The 25,054-nt window shown below is 32.6% G+C and overlaps 3 protein-coding genes across 4 annotated transcripts; 2 read left to right on the plus strand and 1 right to left on the minus strand.

Annotated features, from left to right (window-relative positions):
- Positions 1–27: 27 nt before the first annotated feature.
- LOC114396093 (photosystem II core complex proteins psbY, chloroplastic-like) lies at positions 28–886 on the minus strand. The gene has a single exon (XM_028357984.1). It carries the CDS (start codon positions 774–776, stop codon positions 174–176), a length of 603 nt encoding a protein of 200 aa, XP_028213785.1. The 5' UTR covers positions 777–886; the 3' UTR covers positions 28–173.
- A 1,372-nt stretch (positions 887–2,258) lies between these two features.
- On the plus strand, positions 2,259–7,894 carry LOC114397699 (ALBINO3-like protein 1, chloroplastic). The gene is made up of 11 exons (XM_028359875.1): positions 2,259–2,795; positions 3,477–3,587; positions 3,772–3,846; positions 4,051–4,111; positions 4,351–4,424; positions 4,538–4,642; positions 5,216–5,323; positions 5,643–5,746; positions 5,835–6,041; positions 6,134–6,467; positions 7,355–7,894. The coding sequence occupies exons 1-11, from the start codon at positions 2,442–2,444 to the stop codon at positions 7,424–7,426; spliced, it is 1,605 nt and encodes a 534-aa protein (XP_028215676.1). The 5' UTR covers positions 2,259–2,441; the 3' UTR covers positions 7,427–7,894.
- A 9,228-nt stretch (positions 7,895–17,122) lies between these two features.
- LOC114397710 (ultraviolet-B receptor UVR8-like) lies at positions 17,123–21,459 on the plus strand. 2 transcript variants are annotated; one of them, XM_028359885.1, is made up of 7 exons: positions 17,123–17,376; positions 18,260–18,299; positions 18,395–18,678; positions 18,778–19,127; positions 19,223–19,624; positions 19,988–20,375; positions 20,843–21,459. In XM_028359885.1, exons 3-7 carry the CDS (start codon positions 18,454–18,456, stop codon positions 21,083–21,085), a joined length of 1,608 nt encoding a protein of 535 aa, XP_028215686.1. In that variant the 5' UTR covers positions 17,123–17,376; positions 18,260–18,299; positions 18,395–18,453; the 3' UTR covers positions 21,086–21,459. The 2 variants fall into 2 exon arrangements, with proteins under 2 accessions (XP_028215686.1, XP_028215687.1); XM_028359886.1 differs by having other exon boundaries at positions 17,123–18,678.
- The last annotated feature ends 3,595 nt before the right edge of the window (positions 21,460–25,054 follow it).

Raw genomic sequence — 25,054 nt, forward strand, 5'->3', positions numbered from 1 at the left:
AACTTGAAACTTCCTTTAAGGAATATGGGCCTAGTCAATAAGAGAGATAATATTTATATTTAGAGAGAGAAAGAGCAATAGGTACAAGTTACAAGCAAGAAGTGGTACAAGAAAAAGGCATTGGAAGCGGGTGCACAAAATTCCATTCCCTTAGCATTAGCATAGCAAAGTCACTACTCTGATCTCATTCTGTTAAGCTGGTTGAGTGCCGGTTGCAAAATGTTGTACAGAACCCAAACAATCGCTGGTGTAACCACAATCAGCAGAAGCTGTCCCCTGTTGTCACTGGTGGCAGCATCAGCAATCACAGAAATCTCACTAGCCGATGCATCTAGGCCGAAAAGCATGCCTGATGCGCCCAGCCCGAGCCCAAGCCCAAGCCCAATGATGACCCCCTTGCTGCTACGCATGCGGTTCAGTTGGTTCAGCGCTGGCTGCAGAATGTTGAACAGCACCCACGCTATGGCGGGAATCAATGGCAACAGCAGTGCCAGCCCACGGTTATCGCCTTCCGCTATTTCAGCAATTTGCGACGCAGCCAAGGCTGCGTCACAGTTTGCGAGTGAGGAGAATATTGCGCCTGCAATGGCAGTGCCTGCTGTGGAAGTTGAGACGTTGGAGGTTATTCCCTTTGGGAAGTTCTGAATGGAGAAGAGGGAGAGTGTGGGTTTTGAAGGTGGGAGCTTGGGATTGTTCGACTTGGGTGATGACCCTGTTATTGGGTTCAAACACTTGGAGTTTATCATAGCCTTTGTTGCTGCTAGGGTTGCTGCCATTGCGGAAAATGAACGTGCAGAGTGCAGAGTGCCGAGGCAGAGACAATAGAGGGGAACTTTGCACGTACTATGAGTATTGACTACACTATGGAAAATCAAGTTGAGAAATTTGGTCCATTAAGATTGTGATATCTGGATTCTACTCTTATCCTAACAGTGCCATTTGGAAGTTTCGGACCTCATATTCCTATGTCTCTTATCACTTCACATGTTTACACTAATGTCTTGCTAATGCATGGATCCAAGTAAATTATCCTTTTACTAAGTTCTCAATCACATTAATCCAAAAAAAAAAGTGATTTAAGTGGTGTAGTTAGAAATTAAAATGAAAATAAGCAGTTAAATTCAAAGATTTTAAATAATTAAAATCTTAAAAGATTTATTTAAAATTGTCTTCATTTTAAGAACTAATGAGAACGTTTAGTACTTGGGATGACTCACCGTTTAGCCTGCAAGCATGTAATATGTGTTGAGTTGGGCTTATCGCAGCTCACATAGAAACTACGCAGCTCAAGTCTAATGTATTGACTTTTTACTCCGCTGGACTATCGTTTTTTTCGTGTATATATCGAGATTAGATTTTTAGACTCTCATTTTGTCACGTTACAAATGTGATAATATGTTCGGTGCCGATGTACATCAATCATATACTTTGAGAAAAAAACAACATAAATACTCAAATTCATCTTTCGAGGTGCAATGTAATGATAAATTAATCTTAAAAGATAAAAAAATATAAATTTAGTTCCTAAATATATAAAAAGTGGGACAAATTAGTATTAGTGTTAAAATTTAGAAATTATTTTATCATCAAATTCTAATGTTGAAGGATCAATTTGATAATAAATTATGTTTTTTTAAAACCAATTTATCATTAAGTTACAAATTTTATAATTAATTTATAGGATTAATTTCTCAAACTTTTTACACATTCAAAATCTAAATTTAACATTTTCATCTTAAAAATCAACTTATTTGTGGCTTCCACTTTTAAAGATAAATTTTACTATTTAATAACAAATAATCATGTAAAATTGAGAAAGCACACTGAAACCTTATTAAGAGAGTTGACGGAATAGAGATATAGAAAATATTAGAATTATTGTAATTCTTTTACGTTAAATAAATAATATAGCACTAATAATATAAATTTTAACTATAAATTCTTGTATAAAATATAATTTTTTTACCACTTAGAAGTCATGTTAATAATTATTTTAATTAATTAATAGCACAGCTTCTTTTTTTTATCTAAACCCCCATTCATCAAAGAAAAAATTAATAATCTAAAATTCAATGGAAAGATAATATAGGATCAAATTCAATTATTATTTAAACAATTCTATGCCATTAACCATTTATCCACCATCACTTGGTTTATATATATATATATATATACATTTTCTACACTAGTGATATTTTATTTTTATATTTGTTAAATATGATATGGGTGGGCCCTTTTGAATTTCTAAAACCCAGGAAAGGAGGAGAGGAACCCCCCACACAATCTTTTTCATTTGCGTTGCTCCATTTCCACTGCACAGAGCTCCTGGCATATTAGTATATTCAAGAACTTGCTAGTGCTATCTACTTTCAACCGAACCAGGGAGTACTTCGTTTTTTTTTCCTTCTTTGAACCGTCCGGTTCGTTGCGAACCGAATACTATGGCAGCTCTGTTACCTTGCGCGCCGAACGTAGTCTCTGCTCCCTTGGGGAACCGGAGCACGTGCCACTTCCCGCACCGACCTTACTCCCACGCTTTCTCCGGTTCGACCGCCAGACACTTTCTTCGCGGTTCGCTTACCGTCGCCCGCTTCGGGTTCCAACCCGGTTTCTTGCCCGAGCCGGACGAAGCTGAAGGTGTTCTCAGAGAACTGTTTGGCCGAGCGGAGGGACTTCTTTACACGATTGCCGATGCCGCCGTTTCTTCTTCCGATACTGTTGCGGCTTCCACCACCGCCAAACAGAGCAACGACTGGCTTTCCGGAATTGCCAATTACATGGAGACCGTTCTCAAGGTATTGCTCTCTGAAGCTCCGAACTCTTCGATTTGATTTGGTTTTCTTGATGTGTGGAATTGAAATTGTAATTTGAATTATCAACTCGCTTGACGGAGCTTGTGATTCTGTGTTTGGAGAGAATGTAATTAGAATCATAGAATGGAAAAGTAAGAATAAGATTGTAGCTCTCTACACTACAGTTTGCACTTATTTTTAGTGGTAGGTAGGATAGCGTTCCAGTGCGGATGGTTAGTGGTATTTGCTGTTGTAGCTGAGAAATGCGAAATATCATTATTTCCACTTTGATTCTAGCGATTTAATTTCCCGTACTAGGTCTAGTTGCCACTGAAAGGACTTTAAAGTTATGATGATAATTTTGCATGGCTAAGAAAGTAATTTATTCCGGTCTAATTTCACCTTGTATAAGTTTTACTGTTTGAACTACTGCTTTGAAGACTGCTAACTTGACAAACTTAATCAAAGGAAGTTGCAGTTTATTGTTATCAGTTATGTGTGAATTATTGTATAGAGTATTAGGATGATTAACAGGAGGATATATCATTACTTTTGATTTATTGTTATGTGTGAATTAGATAGCTATTTTGGTTCAAAATTGTACTTTTATAAGTACACATGGGTCTACTTTTGCGATTATATGCTGTCCAGTAATTCTGAGGGGAAGTAATTTATGTTTTTCAGGTACTCAAGGATGGGCTTTCTGCTTTGCATGTCCCGTATGCTTATGGTTTTGCAATTATACTGCTCACAGTTCTTGTTAAAGCTGCCACTTTTCCATTAACCAAAAAACAGGTTTGTATGTAGTTGTTGAAAATGATCAATACAGGCCATGATCTTTTGAATCTCATACATTTATCGTTGTGAACTGACTATTACTGCTTTTGACATTAAAAAATTTGGTAATAGATAGAATATTGTTCCATTTATCATATTCATCATGATTCAGTTAAATAAAATTCTGAGTGATTATTCTCAGGTAGAATCTGCCTTAGCTATGCGAACTTTGCAACCTCAAGTAAAGGCTATTCAGCAGCAATATGCTGGCGATCAGGTATTTTATTTAGCTTTTATAACTGTTACTTTCTCCAATAAAATCTCTTGTATAACAATTAAACTACTGTGGGAACTGCCATTGGGTAAATTTTTAGATATTGCCTGGAAACTTTAACTGTAAAAGCATGGCTCTGCAACCTCTAACCGATGGAGTTCTATAAAATAGTTCAAATATGAAGATTTATATATTGTCTTCTTGCAGGAGAGAATTCAACTTGAAACTGCTCGGTTGTATAAACTAGCCAACATTAATCCTCTAGCAGGTATTCATTTCATTATTGGCTTTATTGCAAATGGTTTATTGATATTTCTTTTGGCTTTGAGGATGGTGCCTTGCAGAGCTTTCATATCACAAGTCTTGTTGTTTTCTAAGTTATTTCCATAATTTTTCTCCTAATGTTTCTTTGGCTAATCTATGGAACTATAAGCATTATCTGGTTTTTTAAACATGAAGTTGGTAATTCTTTTGTTAATATGTCTTCTTTTTTTTTTTTTTCCCTAGGATGCCTCCCTACACTTGCAACAATACCAGTGTGGATTGGGCTATATCGAGCCCTTTCAAACGTGGCAGATGAGGTATGCCGCTTGTGATGTTGATTTGTTATTTGACAGTTAACTATGCCATTTTTGGGGTATACATGACTCATATCTTCCATGGCTAATGTTATGCATTTATCTGATATACAAAGGGGCTCCTTACTGAAGGTTTCTTCTGGATACCTTCTCTTGCTGGTCCAACTACAGTTGCAGCTCGTCAGAATGGCAGTGGTATCTCTTGGATTTTTCCTTTTGTGGTGAGTATCTCTCGTAGAAAGTAAAATTTCATATGTTACAGATATTAATTTTGTAATCTTGTGGTTTTCTGTTGTGGCTTTCTTTTTAAGGTTATGCTGTTAGCAACTTGATATTTTTTTCAGAGGGTGTTAGGTAAAATATATGCTTGTGAAAATACTCTGAAAGCAAACTGTGGCATATACCTTTAGTATAAGCTGGTGTGTGTGTATTGGTCCACTAGTGTCACTGGTGTGGGTACACAATGAGAAAAGCCAGGATAGCTGTGTATTTACATTGCAAATATTATTAAGCACTTACTTGAAGAGTTTATATTGATAAGGGACCAACTAAAATGCATCTCTCTCCTCTCTTTTGTCAAAGTCAATAATTGAATGAATGTTTGTGTTCAGTCTGTCAAGTGGGGCAGATCTTTTAGAATTTTGAATCACCTTCATTGATTTAGATTATTGTATGAAATTTTCCATATCTTATTTTGGTTTTTGTTCACATTTTTGGTGATTTATTGCATATTCTATGTGGATTTAAATGCGAATTTTGTTTTAATGTTTTTTGCTTTACTCCTTTGTCTTCAGGATGGTCACCCTCCCCTTGGATGGTCAGATACATTGGCTTACCTGGTCTTGCCTGTGTTGCTGATTGTCTCTCAGTACATCTCTGTCCAAATAATGCAGTCATCACAGGTCAGTCATGTTGCATCATGCATGTACAATTAGATCAGATGCATGTAGGTTCTAATGTTAATTTTATTCATGAACCTTATTGTGCTTTATAAGAGTTTTATTATAGCTTTAAGTAGAATGCATTTTCAAGCTGCTTGCTAATTAACACAATATATTGGTATATTGGATTAATTTTGGCCTTTTTGTATCCATAGTGTGGCTATCTAACCAGATTACCTTTTCATCTAATGTGATTTACTTTATGTGTCTGTGAATTAAGTGCATCTGTGTATTTTCATTGGTAGCTGAGTTATTTGTCATTTTTCATGTCAACTTTCAGCCAAATGATCCCAACATGAAAAGTTCTCAAGCCTTGACCAAGGTCCTTCCATTAATGATTGGTTACTTTGCTCTCTCAGTTCCTTCTGGTCTTAGTCTTTACTGGTGAGCATAGGTAAAGCTTACAGTTGGTTGGTTTTGTTTATTTAATCTTATCTATCTTATATTTACCTATTATGTTTATGTTGTACAGGTTAACAAATAATATATTGAGCACTGCACAACAAGTATGGCTTCAAAAGTTAGGAGGCGCTAAAAATCCTGTAAGGCAAGTCCCAGATGATATCATGAAGAATGACCTAACACAGGTTCAGAAGTCAATATCTAAGCTAAATTCCACAAAAGCGGAAGAAGCCAGACAAAGTGAGAAAACATCAGAGGGGCCACAACCTGGTGAAAGGTTAGTAATTGTAGGTAGTTACACTCATTTCATATGCTATTTAGTTTAGTTTATTTTCATCTGTTGTAATTATACTCTTCTTTCTGTTGCAGATTTAAGCTAATAAAGGAGCAAGAGGCAAGAAGAAGACAACGAAAAGAAGAAGAAAGGAAAGCCTTGGAAGCAGCGGCTAGAAAAGCTAAAATAGACGAGACATTTGAGAAAACAGTTGAAGAGGGAAATCAAACTGGAGGTGATCTAGTTGTTGAAAAATCTCGGTTTGTGGCTTCAGATACTGATCCCTCCATATCTGGAGTAGTAAATGGTAATCCATTAAGTAAAGACTTGGAGGGAAATCAGAATTCTACGTCTATATCTGAGACAGAAAATAATGATGGTTCTGCTCATTTCAACAATGTTGAGATAAACGAGAAAAATTTAGACAAGGTATTATTGCACATATGAATATAGGGCACTTTTCCTAATATTTATTTGTTAAAGATACATTTCCTTCATTCATAGATATGCTAGAATAAGTGATTATTTCTTCAAAATAAATTGAACTAAACATGCATATTACTGTAAGGGCAGACAATTAATTATTGAGTGACTTTCGTGCGAATTTTATTAAAAACAATAAAATTTTTAATAATTCTTAATAAAATTTACAATAATGAAAATATATTAAAAAGCAGGGTGCTAATATACTCCAATAATAACCTCTTTTAGTTGGAGTATATTAGCATTATACACCAAAATTTAATGACCAAAAACCTCGATTTCATTTAATGCAACAACCTCACTAAAGGGGCATTTAAGTAAATTCTTCTTCCCTAAATTAAAAAATTGAAAGCTCTGCATTTTCCCACTTCCTCCCCAATATTTACTCCTCTTCCCCCCCATAGCCCTTCATCATCCCAGCATGAACAATTCATTTTTTTTCGAAAATTTAAAGAACAGTCTCAGCATTTTTTTCTCCGTATCTGGAGTAGTAAATGGACAACAAAAAGTTGGCTTTTTTGATTTTGTAGCATATATTTGAAATGTATATATACAAAACAAAATAAAATGAAATATATGAGGATAAATACTGAATCATTATTTGGATTTTCAAATAATGGAACTGACTAAATTATAGTGTGCAATATCATTCTACTAGTCTTGAGTTATGATTTGTTGATACAAAGTCAGTTGATAATAAGTTGTATTTTTTCTTCTTTTTTTTTTCCTTTATATTGTTTCTCTGTTGCTGAAAGGAACCTTTCTTATATTATCAGCATTAGAATAATTACCTCATAAATTGTACAATTCTCTATGTCTAATCCACATTACAGGAACCAAGAGAAGTATTAACAACTACAACCGCCACAAACAAACAACCTCCTGCAGAAGAGACAAAGGATTGACCAACTAAAAGAGATTGATCTGCTTGGAGATTGACTGGCCCAGTTGCCATCTATATGCCATATTGGAAGCGCAGCCTCCCTTGCAATTTGGGGTCTGCCTGGTTAACACTGTACATTGCCACAGAAATGGTGGAATGAATGAGATTCAAGGTTTCTATAGTGGCAGAGGGAGTGATTGGATTTGATGGCTGATTTTACAGCCTTATAGTTTTAGTTTGTATAATACTTTTTTCATCAATTTTCATTGACAAAGATGGATGAATTCCCATTAGAACAGATGTTTCATAATACCCTTTATAGTCAGCTTGTCATCTTTGATACTATTTTTTGTTTGTGACTGTAGTGGTTCAGTAAATGCAGGCCTAGGTCTGTATATCCCGTAGAAACCGTGATCGGAGAATATCCATAATGTTTTTTTCTACTCTAAAATATCGGCACGTAATAACAGGCTAAATAGTGGGCTTTTTATATTTTGTCGTGATATTTTTAGCTATTGACTTGCACGGTTGTACCAATTTTGACGATTTAAAATGATCAGGTTTAATGCGACTTTATCCAAGCCATACCTTTGACATGAAGTTAAGGTATATTTTCTTTGAGACGCTAGTTTTAAGAAAGTAATAAGCTCATTGTATTTTAGTTCTTTAAGTTGTTGATATTCTTGGCTGCTTAACGAATATATGGTTTCGTTCCAAGTTATTTGCCTCAGCAAAGTGAAACTTTTGAATGCCATGTTTCATTTGATGACGCAACTTGTTCAACACTTTCCTTCCTTGTTAATGTGGCCCATTGTGTGTTCAGCACACGCACTTTTAAGGTGGACGTTGCGTGTGCGCTACAATTTCATTAGTTTTGTTGAATTGTACCATGTTCTGGTTGACATCTATATCCTGTATAATAAAAATTTTAACTGCCCTATGCTCCTATCCCCCTGTTATATTTTCAATTTGGAAACCTTAATATATGATAACGACATCAAGTGCGTATGGCCTAAGTTCGAAAGTAGGCTAAATTGACATACTTATGCATACGGCATCCCACGAGTATACACAATAACAGTATTTGTCATTGGATTTCAATTAGTTATTCTTTTTGTAACATGCCTACGTTCCTTATTCTGCTATTTTGGCTGTGATTTTAAAAGTTAATAATATAATTATAGCTTTTAATGTCAAACGTGATTCTTTTATTATCATTGAGTTTTCAAACCCGCTATAAATTGCATGTGGGTGAAGTCATAGATCTTAACAAAGTAACTGGCAATGTATCATTGGCATCACCGTGCAGTACTAGCAGCAAGAGGTCTTTTACACGCTAGAAAAGTAGAGCAGTTGGCAGTTGGCGATTAGCATGGTTTTAAATAGCCTTCCTCAACCGCAAGTGTGTTCATAATATCAAGGTATTTTGACTCGCCGCAAAACAACCACGACTACAATTGGGTCGCATTTTCCCGTAATATAAAAGTTTTCAGACTCACCATGACAATTGGTATACATGTGCGTGCACTTCAGGATTAAAATCTTGGTGGTTGATGAGGATGAGTTGCAAAATGGTTTTTTTTTATCTGTAAATATTAATTTGTTAGATTTGATAGAAATGTCTGTTAAGAATATTTGAACCCGTGACTTTTCTCCCTTCATCATTTACTTGAGTCAACCTTATATCTTTGATGGGCGGCAAAATGTGTTTCTTACAGAAAGTGTAGTCCATAAGCATGGTATTAGAACGTGTCCAACATTCTGAACTCATGGCCCTGGAAAGGATAAATTAGAAGATCATGTATATAAGAACATTCAAAAAGGGGATTTGGTGTAATGCATAAAATGATAAACAGCTTATGGGTAAATGAAGTCCCAACAAGAGCATGAATCTATGATGGGTTGCGTAAGAGGAGACAAATTTGAGACTGATCGAGCAGGCCTAGCACGTTATATTTTATTTGGTTCCGAGGATTTTTTTTCCATACTTTTTAATTTGATGGAACATTTTGTTCATTAAAAACAACAGTTTGCTTTACTGATCTTAACTCATGAGTAGAATGTAAGTTATTTTATGAACTGAACTGATATATATGGTTTGGATTTTGATTAATGTATGATTGCTAGTGTTTCTTTGTTGGTGACAAGTGACAATACACTGAACAAAGATGGTCCACGATTGTAGGACAGGGCCCGACACGCATTCTTCAACCGTAACAAATATTTGATGCTTCACCTTTTCTTCTACAGCTGGCACACATGCTAGTTATTGTAGCCTGAGAATCCATGTTCATGTTCCATTTTTAATTTCTTATATACGACCCGTGTAAAGCATTTTCATCTCTTTCTTCTGTCAACATTTCTTTTTCATCTAAAAGAAACAACAAATATTAATTTTATTAGAAATCTCTGTTAGAAAATTTAAGCTTACAACCTTGTCTTTACAACTTTTTATGTCTTATTTCACTAGTAACGAGGATAGATTAAATTACACTCCTATAGTGTTGTATCTTATTTTTTTATGTCTTCTGTCAACTTTTATATTTGTTGCTATTTTGATCTTCACTAATTTACATGAAGTTTCTTTTTATTTTTAATTATAATGAGTCTTCCTAATTAGTGTCTTATTGGTTAAAGAATCTAAAATAGAAGTTTTTTTTTTAAAATTCACACTTAGAATGCAATGGAAATCACATTAAAAGTGTGCTAATGGCACTTTTTATTAATAAAATCTTTCTACTTTGAATTTCATAACAGGACACTGGACACTGATTATCACTTGCCTAAAATTATATAAAAAAAAGTATAATTATTTTTGTTTTAAAATACTATTGTTAAAAATTTATTCAAATATTAAAAAATGATTCTAAACAGTATAAGCGTATTTAACTAAACTATATTTTATGTGAAAAGGAAGAAAACACATCATAATAAACAAAAAATGAATAAAACAACTACGATCATCTATTATTTTCAAAATTAATATAATCACTATACTTGGAAAAAAAAATCATTAAAACTCATCGGTTTCTTTATAATAGAAATTTTAAAAATTATTGTCCTAATTTTTAAGATCATAAATTATTAAAAATAAATTCAAATTTAAAAGTGATGTGATGTATACTACTAAATAATTAAATATGTCATGTTACATTTATTAATTAACTTGTTAAGTAATCTCACCAATATTTTCTATTTACTCAAGTACCTTACAAACTTTTAAAATTTTCAACTCTAATTTATATGTTTTCAATTAGCTTATGAACTACACACCCTTCTAATATAGTCAAATAAACTTTTTAAAATAATAAAAAACGCCATAAACTATCTTAAAATATTTCTCAAAGATACTCAAAATCAAAATGCATTTGACAAAAAATCTAAATTTAAATGACAAAATTGTAAACAAAATAATTTTGTTCATTCAATTGGGTTGCTTAATACCTTTTTTAAAAAAAAATTCTTCCTCAGTTTTGCCGATCAAATGAATTTGTGATTATCGTATTTAACGCCATTGAATCTGTGATATTCAAAGGTGATGGAAAGGTCAACTTTGACCACACCTCAACTCACTAATCTTTTTCACAAATTAAAACACCGAAATATGAATGGTGAAGATGCTAAAGCGTGCATTTAATAAAAGATGTGGGAGACCAAGATTTGCCAAAGCAAGTAACTGGTCGAAATCATATCTAAGCCTTTTAGGTGCATAGAGTAAAATAAATTACAGTTCTTAATCTTCACCGTGGCCAAAAGGCAGTGTTTTTTAGTTTTTGTACAGCTAAACCACTTAATTGATTTATGTGTGTGGCTATTGGCTAGTACTATTATGTGAGAAAATTAAAATAAAATAAAATAAATAAATAAGTAGAAAATGCAAAGCCTTGAATTAAATAAGAAAATAACAGTAGCAAAATAATTTTAATTGGCAGAACATGAATCAACCATGCATTATATCATACAATAAGTACAAAAAAAATAGGAGAAGAAATAATTAGCTTGGGTTGAAGCGCACAAACGTTATCTTTAGAGAGAAAAACCCTCAGATTGTTGTTGCTGATTTGCTTGGGTAGGAAAATCTGATTACTTCTGAACACCAATGTTTTTACTCTAAAAAATAAGTTTTTATAAGAGAAGGAAGAGAAAATTTTAGGGAGAAAGAAATCAGATTGTTGTTGCTAATTTGCTTGTATTTTCTAAAGAAGATGAAAGAGATATATATAAACATAGACCTATACAACAACAAAAGATATGATAGTTGGAAAAATATCAACACAAACTTAACCAATTACATTGATCCAGTCAAACAAAATCTTAAAAAATAAATATTTTTTTATAAAATAGAATTAATATAAGTAATATATATTTTAAATTTTAGATTATAAAACAAATATTTACTAACATATTCTACCATATTTCTCTATCACTTTGTTCTGCTTAGTTTTTAGAAACCATAAAATTTAATATTTAAATTAATAAAAAAATAGGTTATGCAAAATTACTTTCAATTATATATTATTTATATGAAAAACTTATTATTTTTATAATAATTATGTTAAAATGATACTAATGGATAATTTTTAATTGATTGATATATACTATAAAAATAATTTCATTGACAGGCATTAAACTCAAAACTCTAGAATTAATCATATCATTCAAGACAACTGACCACACCTTATAGACATGCTGTCATTGCTGAGCAACTTCATGCGTGCATGTTTATTTTCTACCTAGCTAGGTCCTTCGGACGTGAATGAAAGTGCCAACAGAAGAAAATTTACAGGGACATTTGGTACAGATAGTGCGTGTGTGAGCATATATATAAGATTTCCTTGTCACGCTTTGGCCAGCAAATTACACCACACCATGAGGCATGCATGAGGTAAAAGCTGTAAATGATTTCCTTAGTCCTGAAGTGACCCCCTACCTGCTATAATTTCAACATGTGGGTCTTTGTCCATGATAAATTACCTTTTTTTTCCAACATTGAGGGGCAAAACAATTTCTTTTGTTTAAAAAATAAACAACAGCAGGAAAATGGAACTTTCGTTCATGCACTACTTTTGGGATTTGAGTAAATTTACTGTTCCTTGTGGCTTGAAGAATAACCGGGCAGGGAGGGGAATATACATATATATACACATTAATTGCAAAAATGAAAGGTTAGAAGGAACTGTACAAATTTAATTATGTCAATGATAGTCCAAGATTGTTTTTCTTTTTGGTGTGAACCCTATATGAGTAAAATTACAGTAGTCTAGTCTCTGTTAATTTTACTTCTCCCACGCCATGTCAAGCCAAATATATCAATGTCGTTGTGTCTCACTGTCTAATGATCAGATGATCTCATCTGTTGAGCATTCGAGAGTAAAACCAAGAAAATTTAACACCAATGGGATATGAGTAATCCCATAAATTAATTTGATATCACACCTTAACTTAATAATATAGAAGAATCTCACACTTATACTTTAACATATCCACTCAATTCTTGTTAAATACACATATATATAAAAAAGGATGATTAACATGTTTATGCATATTAGCAGTTACCAATTTAAAAACAGCTTAGGTCCTGTATTATTTGATTTTATGCCGGTGCATTTAAAAAAAGAAGTTACAGTGCGATCGGTATTTGATGCAAATAAGTCACCCAGAAATAGAATTCCGAAATAGCTCTAGTCACGCTAGTGGCCCATATCAAATTTTAAGAAACACCATGATGCCTAAGGCTATTTTCTGACTTTCCATCCATCTACAGTCAATAAAATGAATCTATTCACCTTGTCCAATCTTTCATTTACTTAAATGGACAAGTAAAATTGATTTGTTTTCTGTGTTTTTGCTAGAGTAACAATTGGAATCGGACTTTATGTCTCCGAGTACACAAAATAAGTATTTAGAATAAGCTGTTTCATTAATGTCTATCACAGCATAAGTTTTGTGAATGTGTTGTTTGATTAAATGACAGTATTAGAAGACATTAATTAATAATGAAAAGATTAAATTGATTGATGATTTATAATGTCATATGTTATTTTGTCTTTTTTTTTAAAAATTCATATGGACCAATTTGCTCTTTACTATTAAAATTTCAGAGATTAAATTGGTTAATAATTTACAATTTTAAAATAAAAATATACATTTTATTAATTAATTTTATACACCAATATAGCCGATTATAACAATTTTAAGACTAAATTAATGATTCACTCATATTTTATATTTTATCTATCAAATTTAATTAAACATAAAATATAATGATATATGTTATTTAACAATTTATCTTCTATACATCAAAGATCAAACATTATACAGTAGAGGAGTTTATTATATACTTTCATCTTATCTTACTCTTATTTAACTATTACATCATTTCCTATTTATGTATAAAAAAATACCATTTTCTATCTTATTTATACTAATAATAAAAATAAATAACTATACTTAGTATACACATTTTTGGACTGTTTTTCTTTTTAACTGATTTTGAAAATTCTCTCTCAATCGTATTAGTTATTGTAAAAAATAACTCCTCGATCATCACAGTTATTTATATAAATAGTTATAATGAAAGTGTGAAAATGATAAAAATAAGAAATCAATAAAATTGAATGACTTTATTCTCCCCAAACTGACTTGATTTAACTGGCAAACACTCTTAATAATTTTAACCGCTTATTATACTGAAAATATAATTAATTCTTAAAATCAATGATTTAACATTTGAATTGAATAATCAAATCAAATATGCATCATTCGTCACCCATTCAATTCCTTAAGCTCTATGCCGTGTCTTTTTTCAACGAGTGCGGTGTATTATTATTTTTATCTATTTATTTAGCACAAACGACAAAGCAAATAAATAGAATACATTTTGATATATCATCTCAAAAAAAAATTCTATGCTATGTTTAACAAATTTAGTTAATACTATAAGTTAGTTGAAAATTGGAAATTTTATTAATAGTTAAAAATTATTTACTGAAAATTATTAAATTAATTTATTGAATTATAAAAATTTAATAAACATATCTATTAAAATATTTGATAAATATAAAATTATATAAATAGAAATTTTCATAATATATATATATATATATATATCTTCTTTTTATTATAAATTATAATTCATAATTTCTTCCTTTTTATGATAAATAATTATAATCATAAAATTTAATATTGGATTCGACCCTACAACGCGTGGGCTAAAATACTAGTCATAATACATGGGCTAAAATACTTGTCATATATTGAATTTTCGATAAATAATTTATATCGAGACATAATGTTATTTTAATTTTTAACAATTCTTTTGAAAAATTTATTAAAATTTAATTTAAAAATAAAGATGAAAAAGATAAATTAAAAGTGATAAGTGCAAGGTTATCAAAGAGTCTATGTAGATTCGTAAGAGTTCTATAGACTCAACTCATAAGAATCTATTTCATATAAAAATAATAACAAAATATCTATAATTAATATATCAATTAAACATTCCAACAATGTAAAATAATAAATCATAAATTTCACAATACTTAAATAATAAAGTTCAATAATGTATCATTATTAGATAATAACTTGCCGATATGACACTAGTGGTAGAACATTTCCATTGAGGATTTAATGTTGTTAGAAGTGAAGGTTCTTCAAATCAGGAACAACACGTCAAATGAAGATATGTTGAATCTTAAGAGCATCAAAAACAACACAAAACGACATATTTTAGTCTAATTTTTTTAACTTGCTAACTCACTGATTCAGTGATAAACTCGAGATTTTACAAAGTTTGTATAGAGTTTACCAAGTTTACATAGAATTACTAAAAAGAGAATTTATACACAAGTCAACTCACATGTTAAGTGAACTTGTAAACTTGTAAAAATTAACAAGTTAAGTTGAAAGTTTGATAAACATGAATAAGTGTAAAACTATCAAAATAAATGTTGCTCAACCTAGCATGCCAAAGTGTGGAAAGAGAGTTGTGCCAAGCTAGCCCAAATTTCTCATAGGTTACACTTTTGTTGACTCGACCCACCCGCTGGCTTGTCAAAACAAACCCAAACCACATTTCTCATAGGTTATACTTAAATTTTACAAGGGGAAAGGAAAAAAAATATCAAACCAAATAGGTATGTTAGTTTTCGGGCCTATATTTCTATTATTTCATAGGTTTGAGTCAATTTGATCGATGAAGACAAATTGACCTGGTACATTTTAGGTCTAATGTTTAACATTTTGCTTGTTGTAGCTTATCGAGACGATTCAAGTTTGACAGCTCTAAATTAGTGGTTAAAAAAATCAAGGTGTTGGGTAATTGAAATTGCTAAGAAATAATTTGTGTGCTTGTTGTTAAATTAAAATTTCTTTTTGTACTTATCCAAATCTAGAATTGATTGATGTCAGGGTAAACGTAACCTAGATGAGTTCCACGATTTCACACGTCGGACGGACTGTAGGTTTCCTTTGTCAGAAGAACATGAGGGAAACCTACAAAATAAAGGATTCCGACGCTCAAGAAAATACACATGAGTGAGTTTAAAATGAATGGAAAAGGATGAGATAGAACATGATATTTATATGTGGGATAGGAACTTTGGGATCCTTGATTGTAGGAGTTGTTATAGTGGTGTAACAACTCTTGTAGATAATTCATAGCTTGTAGATAATAGCTAATAGATAAATTGTAACTGATAGATAAGTTGTCTCTTATAGGTAAGTAAGTATCTGCAACTTGATAAAGGAGTTGTAACATGATCATGAATTCAAATATTGAAGCATTTATTAATAACATGTCAGCCAAGTAATCCGACTGCTAAGGACGATGCATTTGTGTTCTTGTATCAGGACTGACGTGCTTATTGGAATGACACATCATTTGTCACGTCAATTTTGTGTATCCCAGATGATGCAATTTTAAAACGATTGAGAAGTGACTATACTATCTCATGATTAATTATTGAAAGTTTGTTTTAAAAAAATATCAAATCAAAATGAGAATTATTTTTTAAAATAATAAATTAAAAGAGATAAGAAGTTAAACTAAATCATTCATAAGATGATATCTCTAATACGTGTTAAGAGCATATTTAAATTGTGAAAATAATATTTAAAATTAATTTTTAATATTCAGTCATCACTTGTCAAACATATTAGTTTATATTTTTTTTAACAAACAGTAAGAAATCCGTTTATATCAAAAGCATACAAGAGTATATCAAATGCATTTAAGGAAAGTGGAATTCATCACATTGATATGAGAATATTCAAATGAGAAAGGATATGAAGAAAGAGAGTAACAAAGAGAACATAAATAAACCTAAACAAACACTCGTGTATATATATATATATATATATATAGAAATACTAATTTATGAATCGTACAATTAAAAAATATTAATTTATAATATAGAAATAACTCAAATAAGTAGAGTTGAGATATGGTTAATGCAGAAGGTGATTATTTATTTGTTAGAAAAATGCCAAAAGTATACTAAGTTAGAGTTTACTAAACCTGGCTTGAACCAGGGTTATGGCATAGGAAAGCTAAAAGGGTTAGCTTACGTGTAAGATACCTACACTAATATAAATATTAATAGTAAGACGCATAGCATTTCCTACTTCATTGCCAAAGCGACACATCATCACCACTTCATATATCATATAAATAAATAAAAAATAAAAGAAAGTAGATATAATAGAGAAGAGAAGAAAATGAAAGCTAATACCATTCATTCCATTTCCTTCATTCATTCTCTCAACAAACAAAACTCTCTCTCTCTCTCTCAATCTCCTTCTCTTGCAAGCACCCTCCCACACACTGTCCAACGTTAACCGATCAAAAACCCATCTCTGTCTACCTTTATTTGATCCAAAGTTGGCTCACAAAAACGTGAAAAATTTCATTCCCGTGAGATTTTCCTCCACCGATGCAGATTGAATTTCAGGAATCCTGGGTGTCTGCGATACGTAATCACCCTTTCCATGTTTTTATTCATTCGATCTGTGATGATCATAATGCCACTCATCGGAAACTTGTTGATCGTGTGATTTTGTTCTTCCTTCCCCTGAATCCCCTGTTTTTTTTTTTCTTTTTTCCTTTTTCTTTTACCTTTTTTTTTTCCTGGTTGCGTATTCAGCAAGTGTACTTGTTGAATTGGATTAAACTGATAATTCTCCGATCTGGGAAAGTCACACCCAAAAAACAAAAGCAAAATATATTATATAAAATGATTTTTTTTCCACCTACCTTTGAATAATTGGTTGCAAAAGCGGTTCCAATTACAAGCCCCTGTTTCTGGGTGTTTGGCCATGGACGATGATTTTGCTGGGTCGATTATTCCTTTTGATTGGGGTGATCCTACTTTGATGAATTACGATGACTTCACGTGAATAGAGATTTTTAACTTCGATTACAAAATTGGCAAAATTCCTTTCTTTTTGTTTTGGAATATCCCACCGTTGGGGGAATGAATACCATACTTCCCCTCAAAGTTTTTATCTTTGCATTCACCTTCAAATATTCTGTTTGTTTTCTGTTTTTGAAAGCTTTTTTCTTCATCTGGGGTCATCTAATATCTAAATCAAGCGTTTCATACAACGATCGGTGTGGATTTCCTTCTCTGCCTCTGATTTTTTCTATTTGGTTTTTTTTTTTTTTATTGTTTTGGTCTTGTTGATCCTCCTCTTTCATAGGAGGTTCATGATTTTGTGGGTCTAAATGCATGCCTTGTGGTGATTGTAGATCATAATTGATAATGTCACAATAAATGGAGACAGTTGGTCATATAATTCAGTTCTTTTTTTGTGTGTGTCACATAATGGGTTTATGTAAGTATGTTTTTGTTTGTAGGTTTGAGACCTGAGATTTGCTAGTCAGTTATATTTTTGAGGTACACACTTTTTGCAAGAGTTGCTATAAATTAGAGAAACAAGAGAAATGAATGAATGTAGTAATAAATTTGCACATATTTTTCATAATTCCCAGAACAGTTTAGATCTTTTCTTCTGCAAAGTTAGGGCACTGCATAAGGTTTGGCAGTGCCCATGGATGCCACAACCAGCGGAACCCCAACTGTCCAATACCATAACATCCCTGACCAGCCAATTACTGCCATTATTGCCACTCCACTTCCAACATTTCAAAGGCAGCAACGCCATTGCTTTGGGGACTCCACTCCTGGAGAGTTTCCCTTGTCTGCTAATCCCTCCATTGTCCTTCATGTCCTCACTGCATGCAATTTGGAACCTCAAGACCTTGCTAAACTAGAGGCAAGTGATACTATGTTTTGCTTATGTGAACTTGTGAATAGCATCAAACAAAAACAACCAATGTGGCAATAATGTACACTGGCTTTGTTTCTGTTGCAGGCAACATGCTCCTTCTTCAGGCAGCCGGCAAACTTTGCTCCGGATTTGGACTTGTCCTTATCCGAGCTCGCCGCACTCGACATGTGCCAGAAGAGAGCCATCTTCAAGCCAATGACAACTGAACAACGCCAAGATTTGAAGCTAAGGTGTGGAGGTTCATGGAAACTGGCGCTGAGGTACTTGATGGCTGGAGAGGCATGTTGCAGGAGGGAGAAGTCTCAGGCTATAGCAGGTCCTGGTCACAGCATTGCTGTGACATCAAAAGGGGTTGTTTATTCATTTGGTTCCAACAGTTCTGGACAACTTGGACATGGCACCACTGACGAGGAATGGCGACCTCGACCAATAAGGTTGGAACATGCGATCATATTGCAACTTAAGGCTAGCTAACTGCAAAGTGGACTAGTTGATTTTAAATAATTAATGGAACTCCATTGTGTTTCAGAACTTTGCAAGGCATTCGAATTATACAAGCTGCTGCTGGGGCTGGGAGGACAATGTTGGTCAGTGATTCTGGGCAGGTTTATGCATTTGGAAAGGACTCATTTGGGGAAGCTGAGTATGGAGTTCAAGGTTCTAAAACGGTTGCAGCTCCACAGATAGTGGAATCTTTGAAAAACATATTTGTTGTCCAAGCTGCAATTGGTAACTTTTTCACAGCTGTGTTGTCAAGAGAAGGCAGGGTTTATACATTTTCTTGGGGCAGTGATGGCAAACTTGGTCATCACACTGATCAAAGTGATGTGGAACCTCATCCCTTGTTAGGTGCTCTTGAAAACATACCAGTAGTGCAAATTGCTGCTGGATATTGCTATCTACTTTGTCTGGCTTGTCAACCCAGTGGAATGTGAGCTCCAGCTATATTCTCCTTTTCTTCCTGTTACTATTTTTTTTTTTGTTATAAAGAGAAACTCTATTTGGTAGTTATATGATACAAATTAGGAAAATTTTGCATGCTCATTCTTTAAGCATACTAAGGTGCTGGAGGGAAAAGACAATTTCTTTTCATTAATGTATTCTTTAACTGACGAACATATCTTCCCTCTTTCTTTAATTTTCATTTGTTACATGTATATGCACGAGAAGTATGGATCATCAACCTCAAGATTCATGACAGTGGTCAAACATTGTTGATTCTTATGTCTAGCTTCATTCTTACTGTGATAATATTTGAATGTTCATTATGTTGTCCTTCCTTGTAAATTTACAGGTCGGTATATTCTGTTGGGTGTGGTTTGGGGGGCAAGCTTGGACACGGCTCGAGAACTGATGAAAAGTACCCTCGTTTGATCGAACAGTTTGGGCTGCTGAACCTCCAACCCATGGTTGTTGCAGCTGGTGCTTGGCATGCTGCTGTGGTGGGGCGGGATGGCCGTGTTTGTACGTGGGGATGGGGCCGATATGGTTGCTTGGGGCATGGGAATGAAGAATGTGAATCAGTACCTAAGGTGGTGGAAGCATTGAGCAATGTCAAAGCTGTTCATGTTGCAACAGGAGATTACACAACCTTTGTCGTGTCTGATGATGGTGATGTGTATTCATTTGGCTGTGGAGAATCTGCTAGTCTTGGGCATAATGCTGCTGGAAATGATGAGCAGGTCTGCTTTGCTTCTCCCTTTTTTCCATGTTTTATTTGAGTTTGTTATTTAACTTGGTTCAAGTGACGAGTTTCACATATTTTCTCCCCTCTTCTTTCATTTTGCACAATCATGACACCATGAACTCTAGTCAATTAGGTATTGTAATAAGAGGAATTCTAGCAATGCACTCTCTAGCACAGTCTTTCCGCCAATAGTACAGATTGTGTTCAAAGTTATGTGTTAGAGAGCGTTGTTGTCAGCATTTCTCTTACTATAAATTGAAACTTGTTGAAGTTCCACTTGTATTATGTGCTAGAATTCCTCTTATAATAAATGATGGACGTAAGCATTAGGCAACCCTTAGAGCCAGAGGACAAAGAGCACAAACCTATATGAGATGTTAATATTAGTGACTTATGATACTCAATTATAAATTAATCTCTATACAACAAAATATTAACTATGTTGTGATTGTAAATATACAGGGCAACAGACATGCAAATGTGTTAAGTCCAGAGCTTGTCACTTCACTGAAGCAGATCAATGAACGGGTGGTACAGATTAGTCTAACCAATTCCATATACTGGAATGCTCATACCTTTGCCCTCACTGAATCAGGGAAGCTGTATGCATTTGGTGCCGGAGACAAAGGACAGCTAGGAATTGAACTTGTTGCTAACCAGACTGAAAGGGGAAATCCAGAAAGGGTTGAAATTGATCTTGGTTAACTGTCTGTGTCCTTACACCCCCCAGTCCTCCACAATTCTTTACACCATGCTGTCCTCTAATTTATGGTCATCATGCATAGCATTTAATATTTAAATTCCTTGTCTATTCTGTAAATATAATCAAAAGAATGCATCTTGAAGGTCCAAGGTAAGGTAACAGCTAACAAGGGCCTTAGTAGCTTCTGTCTTATGGTTGTTGATATCATCATCACTCTTAGGCTTTCATCTGGTTGTTGATAGTTGATACATTGGTGAAGGTTCATTTATAGCCTAGTTGTCTTGAATTGTTTTCATAGATCATTTGCTTAGATACAGTTTGTTAAATTTGGTATTCATTCATCATAAGTCAAAACCCTCATGGTTTGAATCATTTACTCCGTGTCCCAGTGATCAAGAACCGGTAGCAATTATTATTGAGGCAAAACTTAAGATCGATTTTTTGTTGTCAGTATTAAGTTCTCAAATCAAACGATGATTTGCAGATTTTTTGAAAATAAAATTATATAAAAATATTCTTATATCGGTATTTGATTTTAGAACATGATAGATAGCAGAACATAATAAGGAGTTTGATCCATTATTTTAAGTGGTGAAACTACGTAAATAGAATGTGGGTGATTCAACCTTCCGCATTTAACACCACAATCCGCAAAAGAGATTCTTTCATAAAGTTAAATTACTTAACATTGGTTCACTAAAGTAGTAGCACATTACTAATTTTTATCAAGCATTGATTTCGACTTATTCATGATCATAAATATAAGACATTTAAGTCCTTGGTTCGATTCAGTTAATTTTTTAGAAGACCTAAATTACATTTAAAGGTACTAGTCGTATTAAAAATAGAAGGAAAATGTTTGCAAGCTTGTAATGCGGTTTGTATTTTTCATGGATTATTTATTTAAATCAGGACTATATTTTGGAAATTAAATTGTGATTTTTTCAGAGCCCGGATTAGGTGTTTATTCTGATCATAAAGTGTTTGACATTAATTATGATTGATCCTTGTTGGTTGTGCACTTGTGCTTTGTTGGTATAAACTTCGTGCTTGACTGGTGAGTTAACTCTAATTTCCATTTTGATTGAGAGGTGAGTAAGATTATGATTTATGGGGAATAACTCATACCTTGGCCTTGGGTGTTCTTGTCTTTGTCCTGATGGCATTGTGCCTACGACTTCATTTTGATAGAACTCATGTAATCGTTCCTTCACTTCCTTGGACATGGGATCTTATTCAATCGTGGTTGTTCAATGTTGTCCTCTTCCAAAGTGAAATGGGAGCCTTTTATGAGTTGGGTTAAGTTATTCCGAGCTTTTAATTGTATGAAAGGGTTAGATGTCTTTATCTATAATCTATACTCTATGGTTAAATATAAAAGGATACGAGGTTTTGGTGTACATATTGTGTGTTTTATTTTATTCTTATTATTATTCTCTCTTTTACGATCTTACTTTTCATTTTGTTTTTGTTTTCTCTCTTGCTCCTTCATGATTACACTCCTTAAATCACTCACACTCTTCAATTGTACTATTCAAACTACTTAGTATTATTTAACCTTTATTATCTTTCTCTTTAGCTTTATGTGATTTTAGTTAATATTGATGAGACATAATTACAGATTTTTAATTTATAAGATTTAATAAGGTATTACAAGATTACATGGTCTTTAATCATAGAATAATTAATCGCAAGTAGTATATTTTTCTGTTCGAACAAATGGGGATAATTAATTTTCGTGTCACAATAAATTTATTGATTTATTGAGAATTAGTGTTTTGTATTTATTGTTTTCAAGAGTAGTCATGTTCTGTACTAAACTTATTGTGTTCAACAATAATGTAATTAATGTGTTTTTTCTTTCTTTCAAAGATTGCTTCAATTTTAAAAATATTTCTAACAATAATGTATGTATGTATCTTATAGGAATAAGGTAAATGATTCTTTGATAATTTATGTATATTATTTAATTATTTTTATGTTCATTTTTTTTATAGAAATAAAGTATAAAAAAATTGATATTTTATTTGCAAATATTGTTTAATAAGGATGTCACAAATACTTGTAAAGGCTCTTCTAAAAATTATTTTTTATTAAGCAAACCATTATTTTTTGAAGAGCCTTTTTTTCTTTGTAAAAAATAAGGCTCTTAAAAAAAAATACATGTAAAGGAGTTTTAAATCCTGCCATGCTTGTTGAAGATGTTCACAGCTAAATTGAAGATCAAATGTAATAATGGTTTGCTTTCTTTCCTTAGCCTCCATATGCAATTGCTAGTTAGTTTTGGTTTTTCTTAAATTTTGGAACTTTACACTGTTTGGATTCGCTGATGGGAGGGAGAAAAATGAGAGAAATTGTGTGATTTTTATTGGACTGTTTCTATAATTTTCACGTATTTGGTTAGACAAGCGTGTGTTGTCGTTGTATTTACTAAAGTAAATTCAAAAAGTTAGGAAAAAGACGGAATTTATAAAATAAAAGACTAAACTTATAATTCTCCAGTTCTCTCCGTTTTCCTTCTCTGGCTTGATATTGAATCAAATACTGCATCGTAGAGAAGGCAGTCTCCATACAATGAACGGTATACCATAATAGCATAATACTTTTTTTTTCTGAGTTTATCTATGACAACGATTAAATTTTAATAAGAATTTTATTATTCGTAAAATATTTTTTTAATAATACTTATAATACTATTGTTTTATTTCTTTCTATCACTTCAACCGTGTTTTCTCACACTTTTCTTTTCATCTTTTTTTTTGGCTGAATTTTCTTTTCATCTATATTTCTGTTGTATAACTTTAATATGATAAAATTGTATAAATATAATTTCTCTTTTAAATAATTAGATATATCTGCAATCTCACGACAAGCCAATGAAAAGAGCTTCTTTAATTTATTGGGAATTGGGATAACGTTAGGGTATGTATTCTTTCCTAATGCACGTTTGAAGCTTTTGCATTGAACGAGAGAAACATGCTAATGTTTTAATTACTTGTATTGCCTAGCACTTGATCCAAATCATTAAAGAGAAGTTTACTTTTCTATTCGCATGATTTTTTTAATTAGCACAAAAATTACTTTTTGTTATAGTAATGTATATGTTCGACAAGTCAATTTGCATTTATTTATTTATCTTTGACATGAAGTCAGTTAGTTTATGTTAGTTCACAAGCAACATCAGTATATAATTCATAAATTATTCACACAAAAAAGAGAGTATACAATTCATAAATTTGCTCGCATTAAACTCCACGGGAAAAACCAGAAAAACTCTGTTAAAGCTAAGATCAAAGATAAAACAAAAGAAAGAAAAGTCACTACTCACAACAAAACGAATATATATACTTAATCCCTAATTCCCTCAATTAGGATCCGTGGATATCCCCTCCATTAGCTTATATCTTCTTAGTTAGCGATATTTATAGATTAAGATATTCCTTTATTAATTGTTCTTCTTTACGACGTGAGTAGCATAATTTGTCAACATTATGCTTTATCCAAAAATATTTCATATATGCTCAGTGATTTATTGTGACACCCTCTACCCCTCACATATATACTAATAAGGAATAAAAAAAATTCAAATATTAATTAAAAGTATTTTTAAAACATTTTTTTTTAAACAAGTCTTTCAAAGGGAAAAAAGGCTCACATTCATTTTCTTCTACATCATATTCAAACTTGTCCAAATAAATAATAAAGTATTCTCGACTCAACAAGGTCTTCATACAATTAATATAGAACCTATATCCTAATGTCACATCCTATCAGAGCGTTGTGTTCTCGTGTCCTCTAGCATGAGGTTCTTCATAGTCATCCACCTATTCATCTGCTCCCCCGAACACAAGTTCAAGATCATCACAGGATCCAAACACAACAACACACAGGGAGTGAGTTATCACATTCCTAGCTAATAGAGAAACAAGACAATTAAATATACGTATTATATAAATGAGATACCACTTGCT

The sequence above is a fragment of the Glycine soja genome, chromosome 18 (assembly GCF_004193775.1).
Source record: "Glycine soja cultivar W05 chromosome 18, ASM419377v2, whole genome shotgun sequence".
In the NCBI taxonomy this organism is placed as follows: Eukaryota; Viridiplantae; Streptophyta; class Magnoliopsida; order Fabales; family Fabaceae; genus Glycine; species Glycine soja.

Coding starts and splice junctions, on each gene's coding strand:
- LOC114397710 (XM_028359886.1), top strand. CDS start 18,454: ATGGATGCCACAACCAGCGGAACCCCAACTGTCCAATACCATAACATC. Junction 18,679..18,777: donor AAGACCTTGCTAAACTAGAG/GCAAGTGATACT, acceptor TTTCTGTTGCAG/GCAACATGCTCCTTCTTCAG. Junction 19,625..19,987: donor GCTTGTCAACCCAGTGGAAT/GTGAGCTCCAGC, acceptor GTAAATTTACAG/GTCGGTATATTCTGTTGGGT.
- LOC114397699 (XM_028359875.1), top strand. CDS start 2,442: ATGGCAGCTCTGTTACCTTGCGCGCCGAACGTAGTCTCTGCTCCCTTG. Junction 3,588..3,771: donor TTCCATTAACCAAAAAACAG/GTTTGTATGTAG, acceptor GATTATTCTCAG/GTAGAATCTGCCTTAGCTAT. Junction 3,847..4,050: donor AGCAATATGCTGGCGATCAG/GTATTTTATTTA, acceptor GTCTTCTTGCAG/GAGAGAATTCAACTTGAAAC.
- LOC114396093 (XM_028357984.1), bottom strand. CDS start 776: ATGGCAGCAACCCTAGCAGCAACAAAGGCTATGATAAACTCCAAGTGT.